Source organism: Heterodontus francisci, chromosome X, assembly GCF_036365525.1.
Source record: "Heterodontus francisci isolate sHetFra1 chromosome X, sHetFra1.hap1, whole genome shotgun sequence".
Classification (NCBI taxonomy): Eukaryota; Metazoa; Chordata; class Chondrichthyes; order Heterodontiformes; family Heterodontidae; genus Heterodontus; species Heterodontus francisci.
Genome location: NC_090421.1, coordinates 11978106 through 12003241, shown reverse-complemented (window position 1 = coordinate 12003241; position 25136 = coordinate 11978106). Strand labels below are relative to the sequence as shown.

At 48.0% G+C, this 25136-nt stretch overlaps 1 protein-coding gene across 3 annotated transcripts in view; it reads right to left on the bottom strand.

Annotated features, from left to right (window-relative positions):
• LOC137358635 (rho guanine nucleotide exchange factor 25-like) overlaps nt 1–23022 on the bottom strand; it is a 392023-nt gene extending 369001 nt beyond the window's left edge. For 2 of the 3 annotated variants that reach the window (XM_068024767.1, XM_068024768.1), the window contains exons 1-2: nt 22492–23022; nt 4101–4320 (exon numbers count right to left, since the gene is read on the bottom strand). In XM_068024767.1, coding sequence (XP_067880868.1) covers nt 4101–4320; nt 22492–22587 — 316 coding nt within the window. In that variant the 5' untranslated portion in view covers nt 22588–23022. The remainder of the gene's footprint in view (nt 1–4100; nt 4321–22491) is intronic. The other variant, XM_068024769.1, reaches the window with a different exon arrangement.
• Between the last annotated feature and the right edge of the window lie 2114 nt (nt 23023–25136).

Here is a 25136-nt window from a genome sequence, read left to right as displayed (position 1 = left end):
CTCCCTGAAGACCCTAGGTGGGTAAGACCCTGTGCGGAGAGCCCTTGTCCTCCTCCTCCTCCAGCTTGTCTTTTTTGCTGCCTCTGCCTTGGGCAGCGAAATCCATGTTCAGTTGTGCATGTTTAAGAGAGGGCGTTAACTGGAGTGGCAAAGTCAAAAATGGCAGGTTGTGTGTCAAATCAGCGTTAGACACTGACTGACGTCATGATCTGCCTACTCCGCATATGTAGCGCAACTGCCCCCAACAACATGGAGCTCGGCGCAGCCCACGCCAGAAGCAGTCGGGAGTGGCCCCATCCCAGTCATTTATCACCTCAACTGGCTCCCATATAACGCCAAAACTACCAGCGCTATGGAGCCGGGAGCAAAGTACAACAAGAACACTTAACTGGTGACTGACTTTAACATAATGGGTTTGTAAGGATATACAATGGTGATCTCATTGGCTTGTAGCATCAAAGAACCTGATAGCACAGAAGGAGGCCATTCAGCCCATCGTGACAGTGCCGGTTCTTTGAAAGAGCTATCCAATTAGTCCAACTCCACCCCCCCCCCCCACCCCCCGCTCCCACTTTCCCCATAGTTCTTCTTTAGCCAATGGGTTTATTCAGTCCTCTGCAGAGAAGCTATTTAAGTATGGTTTTCTCACAGGCAGTTTTATGCTGTGGAATCGCACCCAATAGGAACTGGGCGGAAACTCCTTAAATTGATTCAAATCTGCCTCCTAGTAGTGAAAGGACAGCATCGAGCTCACTACAGAGTTAACTGAGTCAGATGGTCAAAGGTTCAAATCCCACTCCAGAGACTTGAGCACCGAGGGAGTGCTGTACTATCGGAGGTGCAGTCTTTCGGATGGGACGTTAAACTGAGGCCTCCTCTGCCCTCTCAGGTGGCTGTAAAAGATCCCATGGCACTATTTTGAGGAAGAACAGAGGAGTTCTCCCCGGTGTCCTGGCCAATATTTATTTCTCAATCAACATCACACACACAAAAAAAATTATCGGGTCATTATCACAAAGGGATGGAATCTCCAATGGTGGGCAGTTAATTGGCTGCCCGGTGCCCGGAGTTAAATTGCAACGGGGTCTAATGGAGGCATGAGGTGGGTTCTCCCGCTGTCAGGACCTCCATCTCCGGAATAAAATCTGGCCCCAACTTTTTAATTCAAACTGAATTTAAAAAATTCTCAAACTGGGATTTGAACACTCATTTTCTGGATTCCAGGCCTCTAAATAACTGAGCAAGCAGTAAATATTTCCTTTTTTAAGTTTTCAACTTGATCTAATCTCTCCATTTGCTCATGGAGCCTCAGCCTCTGACAAATTCCATTCTTCCATTACTGGAATATCCTTGACTCGTAACTTGTCCGTTTCTTGTTTAACTATTTCCCATTGGTTCTATTTGGCAATTTGTACCTCACTGTTTAATCTGGGCAAGCGTCCTTTTTTTAAAAATCTTGCTTTAATTTGCTTTTAATGAGTCACTACCCTTGTCCTCAAACTGTATTTTTTCTGATGATGTGTCTCAATAGACTTGACAATGATGAAGTACTGACAAAGATCTGTCTTCATTAGTCATAATGTTTAGCTCATAAGAACACAAGAAATAGGAGCAGGAGTAGGTCACACGGACCTTTGAGCCTGCTCCGCCATTCAATATGATCATGGCTGATCTTCGACCTCAGCTACACCTTCCCGCACTGTCCGGAGTAGGTCACATGGACCTTTGAGCCTGCTCCGCCATTCAATATGATCATGGCTGATCTTCGACCTCAGCTACACCTTCCCGCACTGTCCCCATATCCCTTGATTCCCTTCATATCCAACAAGCTACCAATCTCTGGCCTGATACAGACTCAATGACTGAGTATCCACAACCTTCTGGGATAGAGAATTCCATCGATTCACAACCCTTTCAAATGAAGAAACTTCTCTTCATCTCAGTCCTAAATGGCCGCCCCCTTATTCTGGGACTGTGACCCCCGTGTTCCAGATTCCTCAGCCAGGGGAAACACTTTCTCAGCATCTACCCTGTCGAGCCCCTTATATGTTTCAATTCAATCACCTGTCATTCTTCCAAACTTCAGGGAATTTTAGGCCTTAGCTACTCAATCTACTCACAGTCGCCAATGATGGAGCGATGGAAATCAAGGATGTGCAGGAGGCATGAATTGAAGGAGCGCAGAGATCTAAGAGGATTGTAGTGCTCTGGGAGCTTACAGAGGTTGTGGAAGAGGTGGGGAGGGAGGTCATAGTTACAGAATCAAGTGAGGGAGAAAATGGAGTACTGTATCACCAGTATACACATGAAAACTGACTCCATGCTCATAGATAACTTCACTGAGGAGCAATATACACATGAGAACTAGGAGGGAGCCTTGGAGAACAGCAGAGGTGAAAAGAGATTTCTGGAGATACTTGGCTGTGCTTGGACCAATCAGAGTGGAGCCATGAGAAGCTAGTGCCATGAAGATGGATCATAAAGAAGAATCGTTGAGAAGGAAGGTGTGGATGACAGTGTTGAAAGCCACAGAGGTCAAAGAGGAAAAGGAGGGGTAGTACCCTGCGGTCACATCAGGCACAATATCAGTGACTTTGACCAGGACAATCTCAGTGCTGTGCACAGGGCAGAAACCTGGCTGAAGGGATTTGAACGGACGGGCATCAAGCTGGGCAGTGCCAACATATTCCAGAACCTTAGACTGGAAAGGGAGGTGAGAGATGGGATGATAGTTGGAGAGGTCAAGGGTGAGTTTTTAAGAAGCGGGGTGCTTATGCCATCTTTGAAATGGTGCGGATTGTGAGGAAAGTGCTCATTTTTCTGTACATGCAGGCTGTCTATGTAGTCATCATGTGACCCACGCACGCAACTGGTATCTTGTTGCACCACCTCATAGAACACTCAGGTGTGTCGTGTTAATAAAACATGGATACTCAACAAGTACATGGCCTCACCTACTTTATAAAGAAGCATTTACACAGGGGTTTGGGACAGGGGAAAATAATGTGTGACAAGAGAGCGCAGCTGATGTTGCTGGTGAGCATTGGGCCTAGAAGTGGCAGAAAGATCGGAAGCTGAGTCAGGAGGGGGTCAAGGGAGCATCAGCTGAGGGTGGGGGCGGCTCATGGAAGATATGAGTCTACTGTCTGCAAATTGTTGTTATCTGCAACCCTGTGCTGGGCACACGGTTTCAGCAGAAAAATGAAAACATTTTCATTCCCCCAGGTCACTATTGGATGGGCCCAAACCGACTTGAGGAAGAACTTTTTTACCCAAATGCCCTGCCTGGGAGGGTGGTAGATGCAGGTTGCCTCATATCCTTTAAAAAGTACCTGGATGAGCACTTGGCACGTCATAACATTCAAGGCTATGGGCCAAGTGCTGGCAAATGGGATTAGGTAGACAGGTCAGGTGTTTTAATGCATCGGTGCAGACTCGATGGGCTGAAGGGCCTCTTCTGCACTGTATTATTCTGTGATTCTGTGAACAGTGCTGAGTGCAATGAGGTCAACTTTGACTTCAGCCCTGGGTTCACAAATTGTGAACCTGGATTTGGACCAACTGGTTTCTGTTGAAGTTGAATCCAAACTTGCGACAATTGATTTGGCTTCTCGTCATCAAGATTTCGGCCTCATCCAGCTAAAGCCCAAGTCATAAACACTTAGCACTGATGCACACACACAGCCATGAATGTATGCACAGACACAGAAAACACAGCCAGTTGGCTAATTACAATTACTGCTTGGCTCCAAACATAATGTCCCCTGGGTCCGCTCAAACTTCCACTGCATGAATTGGAGCACAGAATTTGATTGATGCCTCAGTGTCGCACATAGCTTGTTATGGGTTCTGTTGCGCACAAAGTTCCCATCATAGGATCACTGGCTCATCACAGAGCCAGGAAGGTTGGCATAGGCTTATCCTCGACTGAAGACAAGCTTGGCTTCCCGAAGGGCTTTTTTTTAATACTAATTTTGGTCCAGTTCTACAATCCTTGTTGATCCTTGATGCCAACACAAACATAGGCTGGAACCAAGAGGCCAGTTGCTAATCAGAGGGCTGTGAAACATATAAACAGTGATAGAAACAACTTTCCTCACCTTCGCCTGACGGGAGTAAGCATTCCATCGCAACCGACCTGGGGAATTCGGAAAGACTGGCAGCACTTGTGAAACTTGTGTCCCTAGGAGGACCCTGGGCAGCCTCTGGTGGGGTCCGGCCAGTATTCTTGGCCTCTTCGCTCTCTCCTGTCTGTATTCCCTCGTTACTGGTGCTCTCAAGTTCCGTCACATCTGCTGTCACTTCACACGGATCCGATAGCTATGGAAACAAAGAGCCAGTAAAATCAGTTTCTCTCTTTGTTGGACTAACTTATGTGAACTTACCCACAAAAGTGCTTTCCAGTTTTCAGTAAAACTCTTGTCAGAAAATTTTCACAGGCTTTTTTTTTTAGCAAAGTTGGCTTTCACGCTATTTAGGTTGGCAACATTAACCGTACCAACTCTACCGTGTCCTTGTGCCTGATGATTTCTCAACATGGTACATACCCTGAACACAGCCTTGCTATTATAGCGAGGTACATTTTGCAGGCTAGGTGCTTGCCCTCTAATAGGGAAGGGGAAAAGAAAATCACCCTTAGCCACTCTTTATAGGCCTCCTGGCAGTTGAATCAAGAATGCCCTTGCCAGGGAAATGGTGAGTGGCATGGAGAGACAAGCAAATCAAACTGTGGAGGGGAGCAAATTCAACAGCACCAAGAACATGGTGCAGTATAAAGCTAACACTAGCATATGTACAATTATGTGTCTGGTGTATATGACAGATATGCATCAGTTATAGAACAGGTATACCTATCAGAGATACAAGGCAAACAATCACTGGTTCCTCCTTCACAGAAACAAACAGTAAGTCCCATTATGAAGTAACAGATCCTCTCCTGTAACATGGTGTACGGACATTGCACATATTTACACTGAGACATATACTAGCCGAATCGGTTAGGTCTGAAATCTTTCAGCCAGTGAGTCCAATATGTAGGACATCTACAATCTGAAAAGAAAGAACTTGCACTTATATAGTGCCTCTCACGACCCCAAGATGTCCCAAAGCGATTTACAGCCAATGAAGTACTTTTTGAAGTGTAGCCACTGTTGTGATGTAGGAAACGCAGCAGCCAATTTGTGCACAGCAAGCTCCCACAAACAGCAATGTGATAATGAGCAGGTAGTCTGATCGATAGACAGGTTTTGTTTGAGGGATACTTATTGGCCAGGGCACTGGGGAGAACTCCCCTGCTCTTCTTCGAAATAATGCCATGGGATCTTTTACATCCAGACAGGGGCACAGTTTAACATCTCCTCTGAAAGACGGCACAGAGTAACAATCCCTCAGTACAGTATTGGAGCACTGGCTTTTATTATATGCTCTGGTCTCTGGAGTGGGCCTCGAACCCACCAGCTTTTGGTGATTACAACTTGCAGAAATAACGACTAAGTTTAATTTTGTCACCAAAGCAAATACTACTGATTAATGTTAAGGTTTCTGAGGCACTCTGGGTCCTCAGGCCTTTCAAGGCCCTAAAGCCAACGCTTAGTATGAAACTTTACTTCTAAAATAACGCCCTGACTCAAAAGAGAACATATCGGATTTTCCAGGGAGTTAAAGGACTGAGTTCTAACTTGAAGGGCTGTTTTGAACACACAGCAGCAAAATAGAGCGGCTAAGAAATTACCTGCAGTCCTGAGAGTGGAGGAATGCTGCACTCCCTTGCTCTCCGGTCATCAGTCCGGTCAAGTTGCCAACTTTGGTTAGAGGTGTCATCATCACATGACCCTCTGCCTCCAACTGTGCTGCTCCCACCATTGGCCACCCAACACGTCCATCTTCACCGTGTTTCGCGTTCCCACGGCCAATCAGAAAGCGTGCAGTCTCTTTACTATCAGAATGGTTGATTTGTGACTGTCAGTCAAACAGACTTTATTCCCATGTCCAATATTATTGTAACTTGATTGGATCTCAGACCAGGAGCTGGACAGCAGAGAGGGGGAGGAGCTGCAGAGAGGAGGGAGGAGCTGCAGGGAGGGGGAGGAGCAGCAGGGAGGGGGAGGAGCTGCAGAGAGGGGGAGGAGCTGCAGAGAGGAGGGAGGAGCTGCAGAGAGGGGGAGGAGCAGCAGGGAGGGGGAGGAGCTGCAGAGAGGGGGAGGAGCTGCAGGGAGGGGGAGGAGCTGCAGGGAGGGGGAGGAGCTGCAGAGAGGAGGGAGGAGCAGCAGAGAGGGGGAGGAGCAGCACAGAGGGGGAGGAGCTGCAGAGAGGAGGGAGGAGCAGCAGAGACGGGGAGGAGCAGCAGAGAGGGGGAGGAGCTGCAGAGAGGAGGGAGGAGCTGCAGAGAGGAGGGAGGAGCAGCAGAGAGGGGGAGGAGCTTTGGAGAGGGGGAGGAGCTGCAGAGAGGAGGGAGGAGCTGCAGAGAGGGGGAGGAGCTGCAGAGATGGGTGCAGGAGCAGCAGAGGGGGAGGGGCGGGTGCAGTTCACAGGAGGCTCTACCCCCAACATAGGATCTACAGGCAGAGGCTGGGTTTCCTTAACCTGTCTGAACACCAGTGCTTAAGGATGCTTCGGTGGTCCCATCAGGTGGCAGACATCTGCAGCCTCCTAGAAGAAGATCTGCTTCCTTGACCTGATGGCCACGCATTACCAGCGACTATCAAAACCAGCACCATCCTCAACATTTCTGCCTCCGGATCTTTCCAGGACTCGGCCGGAGACATATCCAGGATCTCCTGCTTGGTGGCTCACAATGCATAAGACAGGTAGGTGAATGATGGGTTCTTTGCCAGGGTTGCCATTATGTCAATTTCGCCTGTGACGGCGCCAGTCAGAATGAGCGGGCACTCAGGCATGTGTCTCTGGCTGGTTTCCCACAGGTGTAGGGCATCATCAACTGCACATACCTAGTAATCCAGCCAGCCACATGGACTGACACACTGAACTAAATTCCTGGATTTCCCAAGTGATATCGCACCACCAGGTTTCCAATACATCTCCAAGTTGACATCGGGACCATACAGTCTACAGCACAGAAGCAGGCCATTCGGCCCAACAGGTCCTTGCCTGCTTTTATGCTGCACATGAACCTCCTCCCAATCTTACTCATCTAACACCATCAACATAGCCTTCTATTCCATTCTCCCTTGTGTGTTTATCTAGTCTTTCCTTAAATGCATCTCTGCTATTCACCTCAACCATTCCCTGTGGTAGCAAGCTCCACATTCTCACCACTCAGGGTAAAGAAGTTTCTCCTGAATTCGCTATTGGATTTATTAATGACTACCTTATATTTATGGTCCCTAGTTCTAGTCTCCCCACAAGTGAAAATATCTTCTCCACTTCTACTCTATTGAACCCCGTCATAATTTTTTTAAGAGTATGAAAAGAGACTGGCAGCTACCATAAAAGGGAAGCCCAAAGTCTTCGATAGGCATATAAATAGTAAAAGGGTGGTAAAAGGTGGAGTGGGGCCAATTAGGGACCAAAAAGGGAATTTACGCATGGAGGCAGGGGACATAACTGAGGTATTAAATGAATACTTTGCATCTGTCTTTACCAAGGAAGAAGATGCAACCCAGGCCACAGTGAAAGAGGAGATAATTAATACACTAGAAGGATTTTAAATTGATGATGAGGAGGTATTAGATAGGCTGTGTATACATAAAGTGGATATGGCACCAGGGTTGGATGAGATGATTCCAAGGATACTGAGGGAAGTGAGGGTGGAAATTGCAGAGGCACTGGCCATAATTTTCCAGTTTTCCTTAGACTTGGGGTGGTGCCAGAGGACTGGAGAATTGCGGCACAGTGGCGCAGTGGTTAGCACCGCAGCCTCACGGCTCCAGGGACCCGGGTTTGATTCTGGGCACTGCCTGTGTGGAGTTTGCAAGTTCTCCCTGTGTCTGCGTGGGTTTTCTCCGGGTGCTCCGGTTTCCTCCCACAAGCCAAAAGACTTGCAGGTTGGTAGGTAAATTGGCCATTATAAATTGTCACTAGTATAGGTAGGTGGCAGGGAAATATAGGGACAGATGGGGATGTTTGGTAGGAATATGGGATTAGTGTAGGATTAGTATAAATGGGTGGTTGATGGTCGGCACAGACTCGGTGGGCCGAAGGGCCTGTTTCAGTGCTGTATCTCTAATCTAATCTAATATGTTACACCCTTGTTCAAAAAAGGGTGTAAAGATAAGTCCAGCAACTACAGACCAGTCAGTTTAACTTTGGTGGTGGGGAAACTTCTAGAAACAATAATTTGGGACAAAATTAATAGTCACATGGACAAATGTGAGTTCATTAAGGAAAGCCAGCACAGATTTGTTATGGGAAAATCGTGTTTAACTAACTTGCTGGAGTTTTTTGAGGAGGTAACAGAGAGGGTTGATGAGGGTAATGCTGTTGATGTGGTGTAGAATCATAGAAAACTTACGGCACAGAAAGAGGCTACTTGACCCATCGTGTCTGCGCCGGCTGAAAACATAAAGAGTCACCCACTTTCAAAAGGTATTTGATACAGTGCCACACAACAGACTTGTGAGCAAAGTTATAACTCAGGGAATAAAAGGGACGGTAGCAACATGGATACAAAATTGGCTGAGTGACAGGAAACAACGAGTAGTGATTAATGTATGTTTTTTGGGCTGGAGGAAGGTTTGTAGTGGAGTTCCCCAGGGATCAGTGTTGGGACCCTTGCTCTTCCTGATATATATTAATGACCTAGACCTTGGTGTACAGGCACAATTTCAAAGTTTGCAGATGATACGAAACTTGGAAGCATTGTGAACTGTGAGGAGGATAGTGTAGAACTTCAAAAAGGACATAGACAAGTTGGTGGAATGGGCAGACAGGTGGCAGATGAAGTTCAATGCAGAGAAATGTGAAGTGATTCATTTTGGTCGGAAGAACATGGAGAGACAATATAGAATAAAGGGTACAATTCTAAATGGGGTGCAGGAGCAGAGGGGCCCATGTGTATATGTGCATAAGTCATTGAAGGTGGCAGGACAGGTTGAGAGAGTGGTTAATAAAGCACACAGTATACTGGGCTTTATTAATAGAGGCATAGAGTACAAGAGCAAGGAAATTATGTTGAACTTGTATAAGACACTAGTTCGGCCTCAGCTGGAGTATTTGCGTCCAGTTCTGGGCGCTGCACTTTAAGAAAGATGTAAAGGCATTGGAGAGAGTACAGAAAAGATTCACGAGAATGGTTCCAGGGATGAGGAATTTCGGTATTGGGGACAGATTGGAGAAGTTGGGATTGTTTTCCTTGGAGAAGAGAAGGCTGAGAGGTGATTTGATAGAGGTATTCAAAATCATGAGGGGTCTGGACAGAGTAGATAGAGAGAAACTGTTCCCACTCGTGAAAGGCTCAAGAACGAGAGGGCGCAGATTGAATGTATTTGGTAAGAGAAGCAAAAGTGGCATGAGGAAAAACATTTTCACGCAGCGAGTGGTTAGGATCTGGAATGCACTGCCTGAGAACGTGGTGGAGGCAGGTTCAATTGATGCATTGAAAGGGGAATTAGACAGTTATATAAAAAGGAAGAATGTGCAGGGTGACGGAGAGAAGGCGGGGGAATGGCACGAGGTGAATTGCTCATTCGGAGAGCTGGTGCAGATATGATGGGCCGAATGGCCTCCTGCTGTGCTGTAACAATTCTGTAACTCTGTGAAGACCTCTATCATGCCATCCCTCATCCTTCTCTTTTTGACAGAAAAGAGCCCCAGCCTGTTTAGCCTTTCCTGATAGTTATAACCTCTCTCCTCCAGTATCAACCTTGTAAATTATTTTTGCACCTTCTCCAGTGCCTCTATATCCATTTTTATAATGAGGCGACCAGTCTAATTTGAGGTTGTAGAGCTTATGCATTTACCCAGATGATTTGCATCAGCTTTTACATCTCCACGGGCCATACAGAGTACTTGAGCCACTTCTCCCCCTGCTCTCTACACGCACTTCTCCCCCCTTCTCCTGAAGGAGTTGTCTCACGCTGCCATACAATGTCATGGGCCCTGATACCTCAGTCAAGTGCCCATTCTTTCCCATAGATGACAGCGTTGGTCGCCTATTCCTGAGCCCGAACATGCTCTCAACAGCAACAAAAACTTGTATTTGTAGTAAAACCTCCCAAGGCACTTTACGTGACATCCACACGTAGACACACTTTCCAACAGACTCCAACTTGTGTGCAAGTTGGCTGCCACGTTTCCTGTATTACCATGGCAATTATGCTTCAAAAAAGCACTTCATCAGCTGTCAAGTGCTTTGGGATGTCCTGAGGTCATTAAAGACACTATATAAATGCAAGTCAGTCTGTCTTTCCTTGTCAATAGTCACATTCCGTCATCCCTCTATATACTCAATGATGAATCATCCCATTAACCCAATTATCTCCTGAACTTCGGCCAGATAGGATTGGGGAAAGGAAATGAAGCTAATTTTCAGCAACAAGCTATTTATTTTCTCCCACATGGAAGTTCCCGCAAGAGCTGCTTGGTCACACCCTGAGCGATCGCAGGAGATGTGCAGAATGCATGGCCTGAATTTAGCTGTAATTTAAAATTAAAACCGAGAGGGGAGGTTGGCCAGGATTCCTGATGGGAATGGCAGTGGATCGGGCAGATGGCACTCTGCACAGCTCCAAATCCAAAACAGCAATCAACGTGAAATCGTTCTGTAAGCTTCTCGGTTTATCTCTGCAAAGTTAAATGGCTTTTAAACACTCACTGTTGCTCAGGTTTAAGATTGCTCCTGATATGTATTTAAAGGGGCCAGGCTCTCATTTCGGAAGGCTGCATTCTATTCTCTGGGGTGTAAGATAGAGCTCCCTTGCAGAGTGTGCACAAATTATCCTGCGTGAAGCAAATCCTGGAGCTTCCAGCTGCATTCGGTTCATGACCAGAGCTTTCCAGGTTCATACACGAATAGATAAAAACAAAAGGCTTGCATTTCTATAGCGCCTTTAACAATCACAGGATGTCTCAAAGCGCTTTATAGCCAATGAAGTACGTTTGTAATGTAGGAAACGTTGGCAGTCAATTTTGTGCACAGCAAGCTCCCACAAACAGCAATATGATAATGAGCAGATAATCTGTTTTAGTGATGATGATTGAGGAATAAATATTGGCCAGGACACCGGGGGGAGCTCCCCTGCTCTTCTTCACAATATCACCATCCACCTGAGATGGAAGATGGCTTCAGTTTGACGTGTCACCTGAAAGATAGCTCCTCTGACAGGGGGTGTCAGCCTAGATTATGCACTACATGATCCTGGAATGGGGTCTTCCATTAGGAAAGACATCATCACCTCAGCTAGAAGCGGAAAGGGGAAAAGGGCGGAAATCAGAAATTGGCGGCCCATTTCACTGCTTAATGTGGGCTACAAAATTCTGTCCAAGGTCATTGCCAATCGGGTCAAGTCTGCTCTGGGGTTGGTGATTCACCCTGATCAGACCTGCACTGTACCCGGCAGGAAGATCCCTGATAGTCTCGCGCTATTCAGGGATATGACTGCCTATGTACAGGACAGGGAGGTGGACACCATCCTCATCAGCTTGGACCAGGGGAAGGCCTTTGAGAGAATATCGCACACCTACATGATGGATGTGCTGTCCAAAAGGGGTTTGGGGAGGGAATCCGCAATTGGATCCAACTGTTCTACACAAACATCAGTCGCGCAGTCTCAATCAATGGGTGGGAATCAGAAAGTTTTCAGGAAGGATGCAGGCTTAAGGGTGACAATTCCAGGCAGCAGAGACACTCAGGTCAAAGCCTCCCTGTACATGGATGACGTCACCATCTTCTGCTCGGATCCGCTGTCCATTTGCAGACTGATGAGCATCTGCGACTAGTTCAAACTGGCTTCGGGAGCCAAAATAAATCACGGCAAGAACGAGGCCATGTTCTTTGGGAACTGGGCCGACTGATCTTTTGCCCCATCACCGTCAGGTCAGTCTACCTGAAGGTGCTGGGGATATGGTTTGGAGGGGCTGGGGCGTGCGCCAAAAACTGGAAGGAGTGAGCAGGCATGGTGAAACAGAAACTGGTCATGTGAGAGTGACGCTCCCTCTCGATTGTGGGTAAGAACCTGGCCATCAGGTGTGAGGCACTCTCGGTGTTGCTGTATGTGACGCAGGTCTAAAGGGGAAGAAAACGTACCCAACGTCACCCTTATCCTGATGGCCAGCTTTATCTGTGGCTGCATCAAGCTGTGTGTTGACCCTCGGCATGCAAACACCGAGAGACGGATTTTCATTATGGAAGTGGGAAACAGGAGCCGGATCTGGTTTGGGTCTAAAACCTGCCTCCTCTGGGAAGCTGATTCAGATTGAAATTTTCAATTGGGGAAGCCCTTATTTGGTCTGGAGACAGGTTTCCTGTCCTCTTGGAGCCAGTGCGATTGAAAATGGCAGCGGGTCAGATCAAGTGTGGAGCTCATGTAGACTTCCACGGCAGCCATCACCGAGGCTGCTGGTTGTCCCGAGGGAGAGACTGATGAGGGAGTGCTGCCTTCCACAGCACCAGAGGGAAACAAGATGTCACAAGGGAGCTGTAGGCCTGGCAATAGGGGCAGGACAGACTCTCGCTTCATCGATGCCCACCTGGGTCTACCTCCTGCTTCAACCCCCAATGAGCTTCCAGGGTCTCACTGTCCTCAAGGTCCACACCTCTCTGGAGGGCCATGTTATGGAGAGGGCAGCAGACCACCACAATGACCGATACGTTTCAGGAGGGCATTAGTGGGTGCCGATTCAGGCGCCAGAATTGCATGTTCAGGAACCCGATGGTCTGCTCAATTGTTGCCCTGCTGAGCAGCTGGCATTGGTTGTTTCACCTCTGTGCCTCCGGGGCTCCCGTAAAGGGGTCAGTAGCCATCTCTCCAAGGGATTTCCCTTGTCCCCTTAGAGCCAGACACGCACTTGGGGGAATGGAGTGAAGGACCGAGGCAGGCTGGACTGGCGGAGGATGAAGGAGTCGTGGCAGCTGCCAGGAAAGTGAACGGACACATGGAGGAAGCTCTTGATGTGGTCGCAAACCAGTTGGACGTTGAGGGAGTGAAAGCCCTTCCTGTTGATGGATCTCACTGGTTGGTCATTGGGTGTCTTGATGGTCACATGGATACAATCGATGATGCCCTGAACCCGAAGGAATCCATTGATGGTATCTAACCCCAATGCCCTCTGTGCCAGCGCAGGCCTTTCTGTGTCAGTGAATGTAGTCCCCTGACCTCCTGAAAATGGCATCATGACCTGCCTGATGGCCTAATGAGTTGTTAACTGTGAGATGCCACCTAGGTTCACAGCTGATCCCTGGAACAACCCGTTACATAGACACCTTGACAGCTGCAGGTAGGAGACTGCCATGGGGGCCGTGAGGCCTCAGGTCATTGTGGATCAGAGCACACAGGATCGAGACCATCTGCCTGGATAGGCACAGCCTCCCACAGCACTGGCACTCTGTCATTTGCAGGTTGCTGACTCTTGGGTTGTGCAGCCGATGTCGTGGGTAGTGCCTTCCTCCCCTTGCAGCGCCCCCGCTGTGCTTCTCTGGCCTCCTGCTGTCCGGGAGGTTGCATCTGCCGCAGCTCATCCTGACTGCTGTGTCCAATGTCAGAGCAGCCTGTTCCCATCTGAACTCCCTCAGCTGGGCCTTGAATACTCACCAGGCCTTCCCATGTTAACCCCAAATGCCACAGTGATGCCAGCAGGCTGATTTCCCTATCGGGTTTCCTGGCACTCTGCAATGTAACATTTAACTTTTCCAACTTCATCAATATCTACACTGAGACACACCTGAGGCAGCTGAGCTTTATTTGCTGTCTCTGCTTGAATTTAATCAGCCCTTCCCATCACCCTCATGTCCCTCCACACTGCTCACGTCTTTACAACCCCATGGCGTTTTCCCCACTCCCAGACTATAACAATAGCTCCCTGCTCCTGACAAGCCTGTTAATGAGCGCTTTAATCAGCTCAACAGGCACTTAATTGGACACGGGTGTCCGACCTGTGCCCTCTCTGCCAGCTGCAGTTTAAAAACAGTATCACGTTCTGAAGACGGTGGGAACCAGTGCAATCTTCAAATCGCACTCGCTGCAGTTCCTGATCCCAGTGGGGTTTGAACATCTCGCCACAAGTGTGACTACGTGCTGAAGTTCTATCTTTCCCTGGTTTTGCGATGGATGGGTCTGGCCATGTTGCCACAGAACATGCCATTCTGTCAGACCGTGCCAAACCAACTGTCCCTCAGAAAGAACACCTTTGACCACAAGTCCACCAGACAGTTGTCTGCACATAATGTAGTCGAGGCCCTGCGGGAACAGGAGATGGTGGATCCTGTCGGATGGTTCCCTGAGCAGACTGTCAAACTCATTTGGCAGAATGCCTCATCACCAGAACTTTCAAACAAGCACCAAGACTTAGCTTGGCTGGCGTTGAGAAGGGCCCTCCCTGTCAGATCCTTCCTGCACGCCCGGAATCTCACCGCCTCCGCACGCTGCCGTCAAGGTGGCTGTGGTGGGGAAGAGACCATCGTCCACCTCCTGGAATGTGCCTTTGCAAAGCAGGTGTGGAAAGAGAGGCAGTGGTTTTTGTCGAGGTTCATCCCAAGCAGCTCCGTAATGCAGGAGTCTGTGCTCTACGGGCTGTTCCCAGGGACACACACTGAGATAAACATCAACTGCTGCTGGAGGACTATCAATTCGGTGAAAGACGCTCTTTGATCTGCCCGAAACTTGCTGGTCTTCCAGCGCAAAGAGTTGTCCACGACCGAGTGTTGCAGACTGGCACATTCCAAGGTCATGGACTACGTGCTGAGGGACGCACTAAAGCTTGGGGCAGCCGCAGCAAAGGCTCAATGGGGAAAGACCACTGTGTAAGGTCCCCCCACCATAGTGAACCGAGGGGCTGGATCCATGGGAAATCTCTTGGGCTGTATACACCAGTAAATGTTTGACATGAAATGTAAATGGCAAGTGTAGTGAGGCGCCTCATGTACTGTATTGAAAGAAACTGATCTGTATTGCACTTTACATAACAGTTCAAATTTGACATCACATAATGTATTTTTTATAAATTTTATGAATAAAGTATATTTTGGGGAAAAAACATGATCACAGGATGGGATATGAACCCACAATCATCTGATTACAAAGCAAGAGTGATAACCAACTGAGCTACAGTTCACACTGTAAGTGTAAAAGGCTATAAATCATGGAAGGTAGAGTCATAGAATCATACAGCACATAAAAAGGCTATTCAGCCCATCATGCCTATGCCAGCTCTTTGAAAGAAAACTATCCAATTAGTCCCATTCTCCTGCCCTTTCCCCACAGCATTGAAAATTTTCTCCTTTTCAAGTATTTATCTAATTCCCTTTTGAAAGCTAATATTGAATCTGCTTCCACCATTAACAGGGGAATGCTTCCTGCATTCATTCATTTGACAGTCCTGTTTTACAAGAGGCCGTATCTCATTGGCAATAAAGGGATTAACACTTCCATTACAATAGTGGACAACGGAACGTCAAACAAGCATGTCAAGCGTCGGTCTACTTGGTTACCAGCCTTCTATTGATGAAAGATGATGGACATGCAGCGAACAATCCATTTGGGTGGGGTGTCTTCTCTTGGTGCACCTTTGCTGAGGCCAATCCTTGAGGGGCAGGTTCTGCCACAAGTGCCGCACGTGAAGCTGCCAAGTGACGCTTAGCGTTGTTGTTTTTGATGTTGGCGTCAGTTGTCAAGCTGCTGTAGTAACTGGTCGTCGTGGTAGTGCACACCGGTCCACAGGATGTGTCACCATTTCCCTCTTTCACCAGCTAGTGACTCCCAGGTGCAATAGTCAACATTTAGGGCCTTCATGTCATGCTTGTAAACATCCTTGAAGCGGAGCTTTGGGCGCCCCACTGGTCGTCTGGCCCCGGCTACCTCACCATACAGAAGGTCCTTGGGTATATGACCGTCTTCCATCCTGTGGATGTGTCAGATCCACCGAAGCCGCCTCTGTTTGATTAGTGCCAACAGCACACTTGGGAGCTCTGTCTTTGAGAGGACTGCTGCATTTGTGATTTTGTTCTGCCAGGATATACCCATAATGTGCCGCAGACAGTGAAGATGGAAATTATTGAGCTTCTTTTCCTGGTAGCTGTAAGTCGCCCATGTTTCACAGCCAAACAGCAAGGTGCTGAGAACACAGGCCTTATAAACCATCAGCTTGGTCCTCAGGGTCAGCTTGGTGTTATCCTCTACATAACAAGGAATTCCTAAGCTTCAGTATTAAGTTGCTCCTGTCCATCTGTTTGTGCAACTCTCCGTAATCGCAGCAAGTAGCTGCATATTAAAGAGACTTTGTCTTTATTGAAAAAGGTTTGGCAAATAAATACAAAAAGGTTTGGCATAAACCATGCAATTGGCACCAAAATGTACTGTTGCACCATAAAGATATTGTATGCTGTTCACACAGGAGAGAGAAATGGAGTTAACATTTCAGGTCAGTGACCATTCATCAGAGCCGGAAACAGTTAGCGATGTAACAGGTTTTAAGCAAGTACAGAGGCAGGGAGAGGGAGGAGGGGGAGGAAAGAGCAAAACGGAAGGTCTGAGAGGGTGGAAGACAGGAGAGATTAAATGAAAAAGGGGATGATGGTGCAAAGCAAAAGGGGATGGTAATGGGACAAGTAAAGAAACAAAAGATGGGTTGAGAGGAGGTGTGAATGGGAAAAAGGGGATTATCACCAACAGCTGCCATCCACAAAAAAGGGGGCAGAGTATATGGTCTGAAATTGTTGAACTCAATGTTGAGTCCAGAAGGCTGTAAAGTGCCGAACTGAAAGATGAGGTGCTCTCCCTCAAACTTACATTGAATTTCAGTGCAACACTGCAGGAGGCTGAGGACAGACAAATCTTTGCAAATTTTTTTCTTTTCACGTATTTTGAAAGTCACTATTGAATCTGCCTCCACCGCCCTTTCAGGCAACGCATTCCAGATCACAACAACTCGCTGTGTAAAAAAAATACTCCACCATAGTAAAAACACAGGACTGTTCAAACGTTGTGTTTCTAGGGCCTGCTCCCATTAGCTTCTCACAGCACAAGATTTGCAAAATGCATGATTCATCTCCTAATGACCCAATTTCAAGATCCTTACTCTTCCCTTCAAATCCCTCACAGCCTGGCTCCACCCCACCAAGGTCCTTTCCTCCAGCCCTGTCTGCCTCTGGACAAATGCTCCATCTGCTCCTTTATCAGAGGCTCTTCCTCTGGTCACTGTTAACATTCAACTGTTAGTCAACCTCCTTCCTTCTCTGGTTCACAACAGCAGGCTTCAAGTAAGCTTGGTGGAGTATATGGAACAGCCTTTATTAGTGTCTATTATAGGTGATCGAGCTGGACTGTCCAGAGGAGAGTGGCGTTTGGTTTCTGCTTCTATCTTTCGAGCCCTTCAAATATCTTTTGAAAACCATGCTTCTTTCTACACCTTATTCACCTACATCAAAGGGACATGTCACAGACGAGACCTCATAATATCGCTGCTGCTGAATCCTTTGAAAACATTCGATTCATATAAATCGTTGCAGTTGTTTACTCCAAAGATACCCCTCTCAAACAAGTCTTCCTGATTCCTGTTCTCTAATCCTTTCAAAAGTAGGATTGCCAACTGTTATCTTTCTATACTATTGTTAATGGATCCCTCTGTCTTGGTTTATTACACCAGCCACTAAAGTTACACTTAAATCACTCATGTTTGATGCCTTCCCAGTCACTTATTTCCTTGCACAAGCATTTCTCATAGATAATACTCAGACACTAAAAGCAGAGGCAAGCCATGCTTTCTCCTGTGGCACCCTGAAGCTGTCTTGTTTATCTTGGAAAGCCTGTGGTTGAAAACCACAAGGAAGTTCAATTGTTAACCCTTAACTCCCCAAGGTGTCCAAGATACAACTTTCCAGGAGATCCAACAGTCATTACACCCCTTCCCACTGGAATTATATCCCTGAATAACCTCACCGCTCCCTGCCCAGCCCCCACCTTCAGATGCTTACAACATTAGCATCCCTCTGACTCTCTCCTCCTTTAAATTCTTTCCTTTCTCCATGTTCAGTGCTCTGAGATGAGCCTCTCCCAGAAGAGTACTACCTCAGTTCAGTTATTCAGTTACATTGCTGTTGGGCCCCAGTACCGCATTCAAAAAACAAATGTGTACATTGTGCTATGCTCCATATAGACACTGCAGGCTATTTTTGGCAGGGCCAGGCCATGAAAGGCCAAAACTACCCCTGAATATGGTATTTTGTTTTTATTCGTTTCTGGGATGTGGGCGTTGCTAGCTCGGCCAGCATTTATTGCCCATCCTGAATGGCTCTTGAGAAGGTGGTGGTGAGCTGCCTTCTTGAACCACTGCAGTCCGTTTGGGGTAGGTACACCCACAGTGCTGTTAGGAAGGGAGTTCCAGGATTTTGACCCAGCAACAGTGAAGGAACGGCGATATAGTTTCAATCAGGATGGTGGGTGACTTGGAGGGGAATTTGCAGGTGGTGGTGTTCCCATGTATTTGCTGCCCTTGTCCTTCAAGGTGGTAGAGGTCGTGGGTTTGGGAGGTGCTGCCGAAGGAGGCTTGGTGAGTTGTTCAGTCAGTCATTCATTACCCATCCTCAGTCTATTTTGTCCCCTATTTCAATGTTATTTGCACCCCCTCACGCCTGTGTCACCCGAAACAGGGTTTCCACCTCACTTCCTACAACATTACGACGTGGAGCAGGAGCAGTTCCCCAGCTTGTGTCTCCCCGTCCCCATGTGTCTCTCTGTTTTTCCAACCTTCCTTAAATGCATGTCTGTCCTTTGGCCTTCAGTTCTGTTGAGCGGCACCCCACCATGAAACACTGACCTGTCTTTGACCTGTGCTGAGATTTATTTACCTGCTGTGTTTTTCCAGCATTGTCTGTTTCTGTTTTAGATTTCCATTGCTGACCAAACAGAAAATACTGGAGCAATGTGTCAAGGACTCCCAGTGCAGTACTGAAGGAGTGATGCACTGCCGGAGGTGCTGTCTTTTGAATGAGATGCTAGACAGAGGCCTGGGCTTTTGTGCATTCCCCCACCTCCCCCACTCTGCCCACAACACCCTGTCCATTTGAACCACTATTGGACGTGCCCTCAGTTACCCTGGACCCCACACTGTAGAATTCTCTCCAAAGTCCCTCCACCTTCCTCTTCGCCTTTAAGATTCTTCTTAAAACCCAACTCTTTGACCAAGCTTTTGGTTAACCCTCTTCAATATATCTTGCTTTGGCTCAGTGTCAATTTTCATTCGGCTCCTGTGAAATGCCTTGGGATGGCTTTCTACATGAAGGCACAATGTACTCCCTGTGAGCGAGGCCCCTCCCCCCCGACTGGAGGCACAAAAGAGGGACTCAGCCATAAGGAAGGAGGAACAAGATCAAACACCATCGCCTCCAAGTTATTCTCCAGTCCCTGCACCATCCTAACTTGGACACATACTGTCGGCCCTTCATCATCGCTGGATTAGTAGCTTCGCATTAGTGTTTGCCATATCTCAGCGATTTACTCTCACCACTGAGTCAGAGGGTTGTGGCTTCAAGTCCCACTCCAGAGACTTGAGCGCATAATCTAGGCTGACACTCCCAGCGCAGTACTGAGGGAGTGCGGCACTGTCAGAGGTGCCGTCTTTCCAGTGAGACGGTAAACCGAGGCCCCGTCTGCCCTCTGTGGTGCACATTTCGAAGAAGAGCAGGGGAGTTTTCCCTGGTGTCCTGGCCAATATTTATCCCTCAACCAACATCACTGAAACAGATTATCTGGTCATTAACACATTGCTCCTTGTGGGAGCTTGCTGTGCGCAAAGTGCTTGCTGCGTTTCGTAGACTACAACAGCGACTACACTTCAGAGGTACTTCTCTCAAGATCCACATGTCCACTGACAAAACCCAGCTGTACCTCACCACCATGGCCTCTCGCGAGCCCTCCACTGCCTCTGTGTTGTCAGACTGCTGGTTCCACATCCAGTCCTGGGTGAACTGAAATTCCCTCCAAGTAAACTGGTTAACACTGGCATTGAGGTTTAACAATCTACACTCCAATATCTGAGTCAGATTAACACATGGCAGAAGGTGCAGGAGGTCTTCTCAAGGGCAATTAGGGATGGGCAATAAATGCCAGCGATGCTCCTATCCCATGAATGAAAAGGAAATCTCAGTTAAGTTAGGCGGAGTCAAATGCATCTACTTATCCATTTGTTTCCAGCTAGTGAATAGAGCACTTCCTGGTTTCAGGTAACCAGGCATTAAGCCCTCCCACATCAGACAGTCCCTCTACTCTACCCCAACAATGTATCTCAGCCCCCAACCTCAGCAGAATGTCTGCGATTTTCCATACCAGCCAATCTTGTGGCATTGCTTGAGGGGAAAATTAGGACATCAATTATGACATCATTCCTGAGTCCAGGTGGAGTTACCCCACCGGCTGCCAGAGGCTATCAATAAATTCCTCATGACTTTTTTTATCAACCGGATCAAAAGGATGGAAAAATCAGAGTGACCGACTCTGGAAATCTACCAGCCAGTGTCACATTTGGAGCATTTTTGCACTCTAAGTCCACCTCCACTGGGAACTGGATTACTGAGATCTCTGCGCTCCTCTAATTCTGGCCTCTTGAGCATCCCCGATTTTAATCGCTCCACCATTGGTGGCCGTGCCTTCAGCTGCCTGGGCCCTAAGCTCTGGAATTCCTTCCCTAATCCTCTCCACCTCCCTTTAAGCTGCTCCTACCTCAACTTAGGGCATTTTAATATTTTAAAGGCGCTAGCGAAATGCACGTTATTGTTGTTGTTAGAACACCCTTACAGCCATTGACGAGGGAAAATTTTTGTCTCAATAATCTGGGCCTTGTTTGAAACCCAGGGTCCAGCGGTGCAAGAGCACTGTACCATCCAGTCACATTCCTTAAGGGATTCCTTACTGGGAAAAATATCCCAAGACCATTCACAGGAGCGATTACCAAACAAAAATTTGACACCGAGCTGCATAAGGCGATATTAGGGACAGGTGTCTTAAAGGAGGAAAGAGAATCAGAGAGGTTGATGGAGGGAATTCCAGGGCCTAAGGCCTAGGTAGCTGAAGGGACAGCTGACAATGGTGGAGCGATGAAAATCAGGGATGCTCAAGAGGCCAGGAAAGGCATTACTAATCACACCTGCCCAAGCGAATCATTACTTTTAGACGAATCATTTAAGGAAAAAATGCATGGCAACGGTTGGCACTTAAGCAGGTGCCACAATGCCAACATGGCAAATACTATTCATATCTATGCATCAATACCGCCAATCACTCTGTTAACCTGTTTGAATTCAGTCAGCCACCAACTCCTGAATTTGGGAACATCACAGTTCGTGCCATTTACTTGTACCTGATGCTTTGGTGTTAAAAACAAGAAGACTGTTTGATAGTGACAGCAACACTCCCACCAAGCAACGGTTTCACATGACAGTGGTGCACCAGAGCCGAGTTTTTGGTGTTGGTTATTCCAAACTCCCAAATGCAGACACGATTCCCATGCAACCAAGCAGCTTTTCTACCTGCATTAAACCCATCAAGAGCAGATGTGACAGGGCCATACAGTTTTATATTAGCGTCTGCTTCTGTACCCTGCCCATCTGCTGAATGTGCTATCTCTTGCCAGGGCTATGGTCCCATAGGCCGCAGGCATCCTCTGCTGCCTCACCTGAACAGCCATTGACAACAAATGAGCCGAGAGACTGAGGGTCTGTGGGCCATATGGCCTAGGAGGGCATCGCGGCCAAGACTGGTGCCTGTCTTCACATTCATGTCTGCACATGCAAGGGGGAGTCACTGGATAGTGATCAGCAGCAGACACTCTGGGCGATGCGTTCCCTCTCACTTCTGACCCTAGGGGTCCTGAGGCCAACTGCATCATCCCTTGCTGCCACCCAGGCAGAGAGCCACAAACTCAACACAGGCCGGTGGTGACGAAGCCTGAGGCCTGTACGGCTCAGTTGCCACAACGCCAAGCGCGTTCACCCATTGAGCAGTGAACTCCGACCTGCTAATCTGGTTGGGCAGATCCCTGAGGGTTTCATCACATGACCTTCCATCTCCCACCGCCCAGTCTGGTTCAAACAGCCTTTCCCTCCCCCTTCCAATCTTTTTATAACTAACAAATAAAAGTGTTCAAAGTAATTGTGGGGTGGGCGGGGGGGTGCCCCCTATGACTTTTCTCCAGGACATTGCTCACAGTAAAGTCACCTTTAATTCCTGGAGGGTTGGCAACTGCAGTTAACCCCTTCCCTGCTCAGAAATGACAAGGGGGGGGGGGGGGGCGGGGGGGCTTCTGAATTGCAACGAAGGATAGTCAAGGGAAGGATTGTCTGCAAACAAGGGAGCTGGGGGATAGCTTAAATCAAAGTCGTGCACTTACCCACTGCTGGCTGGGCAGAGCAAAAGAGGTCAAGATATCTGCCATCGCTCCGAGCATCTGCTCTGCCCGGCCGGGGCTCCGCTGAGGGGCTTTCATTAGCGGCTGTGGATGTTGACCGTCCCGCTGGGGAGGGGGAAACCCTTGTCTCAGGATCTCCACTATCTCCTGGCTTGAAAACTGTTGGGTCTGCGGGGGTTGGGGGGAAAGAGGTTCAAATCCCGTTAAGATCACGGCTCAGCCCCGGAGCCCTCTGCTCTGCCACATAGCACCGACCACTAAATATTGCAACAAGCCCAGCAGCATGACACAGTCTCTTCAAATCCAAGTTTAAGGTGCGATCCCCTTTAATCCTGAAACCTTCTAAAGGGGAAAAGGTGGAGGATTTGAACTTGATCACGAATTGATTGCCCAACAAAAGTTTTTGTTTAAACTTTTTTTTAAAAATCCTGATAGCAGAGAAGAAGCGAATCACAGACTGCAAGCAGTCAGAATCATGCTGGTCTGGTACATGCAGAAGCCCTGATTCTGCTTTGCAAGTCTTCCTTCCATGAGTGTGTGCGCTGAGCTTTTGAGAAGAGCCATATGTTTTAAGTCATGTACCGTAAATTTGCGTCTGCAAGTCGCGATTTATATAGGCGCAGATTCCCAAAGTAAAAGGATGGCGCAGGGCATTGACAAGCCAATCATCCTAGGCATTTAGCATTGCAAATTTAGGAGGTAATTGTTTAAAGAACGTAAAAACATTCCATTTCTATAGCGCCGTTCACAACCTCATGAAATCCCAAAGCTCTTTACAGCCAATGAAGTACTTTTTCTGAAGAGCAGTCATTGTTGTAATGTCAGTAACGTGGCAACCAATTTGCGCACAGCAAGCTCCCATAATCAGCAATGTGATCATGACCAGATCATTTGTTTTAGTGATATTGGTTGAGGGATAAATATTGTCCAGGACACTGGGGAGAACTCCCCTGCTCTTCCGAGAGATAGTGCCATGGGATCTTTTGCATCCAGCTGAGAGGGCAGACGGGGCCCCGGTTTAACGTCTCATCTGAAAGACGGCGCCTCCAACAGTGCCGCACTCCCTCAGTACTGCCCCTCCAATAAGGTGATGCTACCACGGTACAGCCCCTCCGATAGAGCGGCGCTCGCTCAGTGCTGCCCCTCTGAGACAGTCGCGCCCACTCAGTGCATGGCAACAGAGAATCTCGCCAGCACCCCATGCCAGTTGGAAACTATGGTCTTGCGAATTTACAAGGCTACCCACTGGAACACTGCCATACTGTTGGAAAGCCATCTTGTATATCGGATTGAAATTCACATGAAGTGCTCCCTTCTTTACCCACGTTGGAAGTTTTACTTGATTGAGAAAGGAAGGCTGGCCATCACATACCCTCTTCCTTAAATTGTGCCACACCATCTTTAATGCCCATCTGAACAAAAGCGCCTTCTCCTCGAACCATGTCGTGATGGTGATGGGTGGGGAATTCCAAGATGTTGACCCAGTGACAATGGAAGAACTGTGATCTGTGTCCAGGTCAGTGCTGTTTATGTTTGAGCTGCACATCCTGTGGCTTTTGGTGCAAAATTCGTGTGGCCTATTTTCCTGACCTTTGCCCCCAGGGACTCCTGGGTCCCAGATGGAAAGGTCAGGGAAAAGAGAGCGTAGGCCCATTAATCCTGTAAACCTCCAGGACTTCCACCAAGGGGGCGGAGCACGGCCTGCACCTGTAATAGTCTTGCAATGGCAATGAAGTAGGAGGGGCCATCTTGCCAATCGAGCTTCAGTTTCCAGTGCTTGTGTCCGAGTGGCACCCATTTGTAGTGGTGCCCCAAGAAGTTGGCAGTTGGCCTTCTGCCCGAACCCCACTCGGATCAGAGGGAGTGAGGAGGTGAGGCTACATCACTAATGAGACCCACCAGATCCTTAGGTCCTCAGGCCTTCTGGCTGGCTGTTGTCAGCCAGAAGGCACTGAGGGCGGCAGCCGGGCCTGCAGCTGCTGGACTCTCCTTTGCCCTATCTGCCCCTGTTTTTGGGCACAAGGTGGGGGCAATTGGCCTTGCTGCTGGCCTTACCCACCAAAATAAGGTGCAGTTCAGCCTGGACAGGCACAGGACAAATCGGGCCCACTGCGTCTGTCCGGAGTCTGAGCAGAGGAGGGCCAGGAATATTGGCCCCACTATTTCTCTTCCCAAATTTGTGTTGTGTAATTTGTTGAGCCAAAGATAAAGCAGGTTGGCGATGTATCCCACTCAATCCTGTCCTGTGCTCCATGGAGGTGATTCCGTAATTGCCTTTGGAATAGTACAATGGGAGGTCGCACCTGCCCTCTCAGGTGGACTGCTGGTGAGGGCGCAGCCTCGAGATGCTGTAGTCTCCCGAAATGTGAATGCAAGTGTTTTCCCAAGCTGTGCTTGTTGGGAGTACTGGATTGTGGAATCACTCCTTGTATTTCAACAACGAAAGCTGCATTTATATGGCGCCTTTAATGTAGTAAAAATGTCCCAAGGCACTTTCACAGGAGCGTTCGCAAACAAAATTTGATAAATTCCACAGTACCTAATAATATAGCAAGGGCAGTGTATAATAACTCAGTTAAATGGATCCATCCTGGTTTGCTCCTGCCCAAAACTTCTGCCCTCTCAGG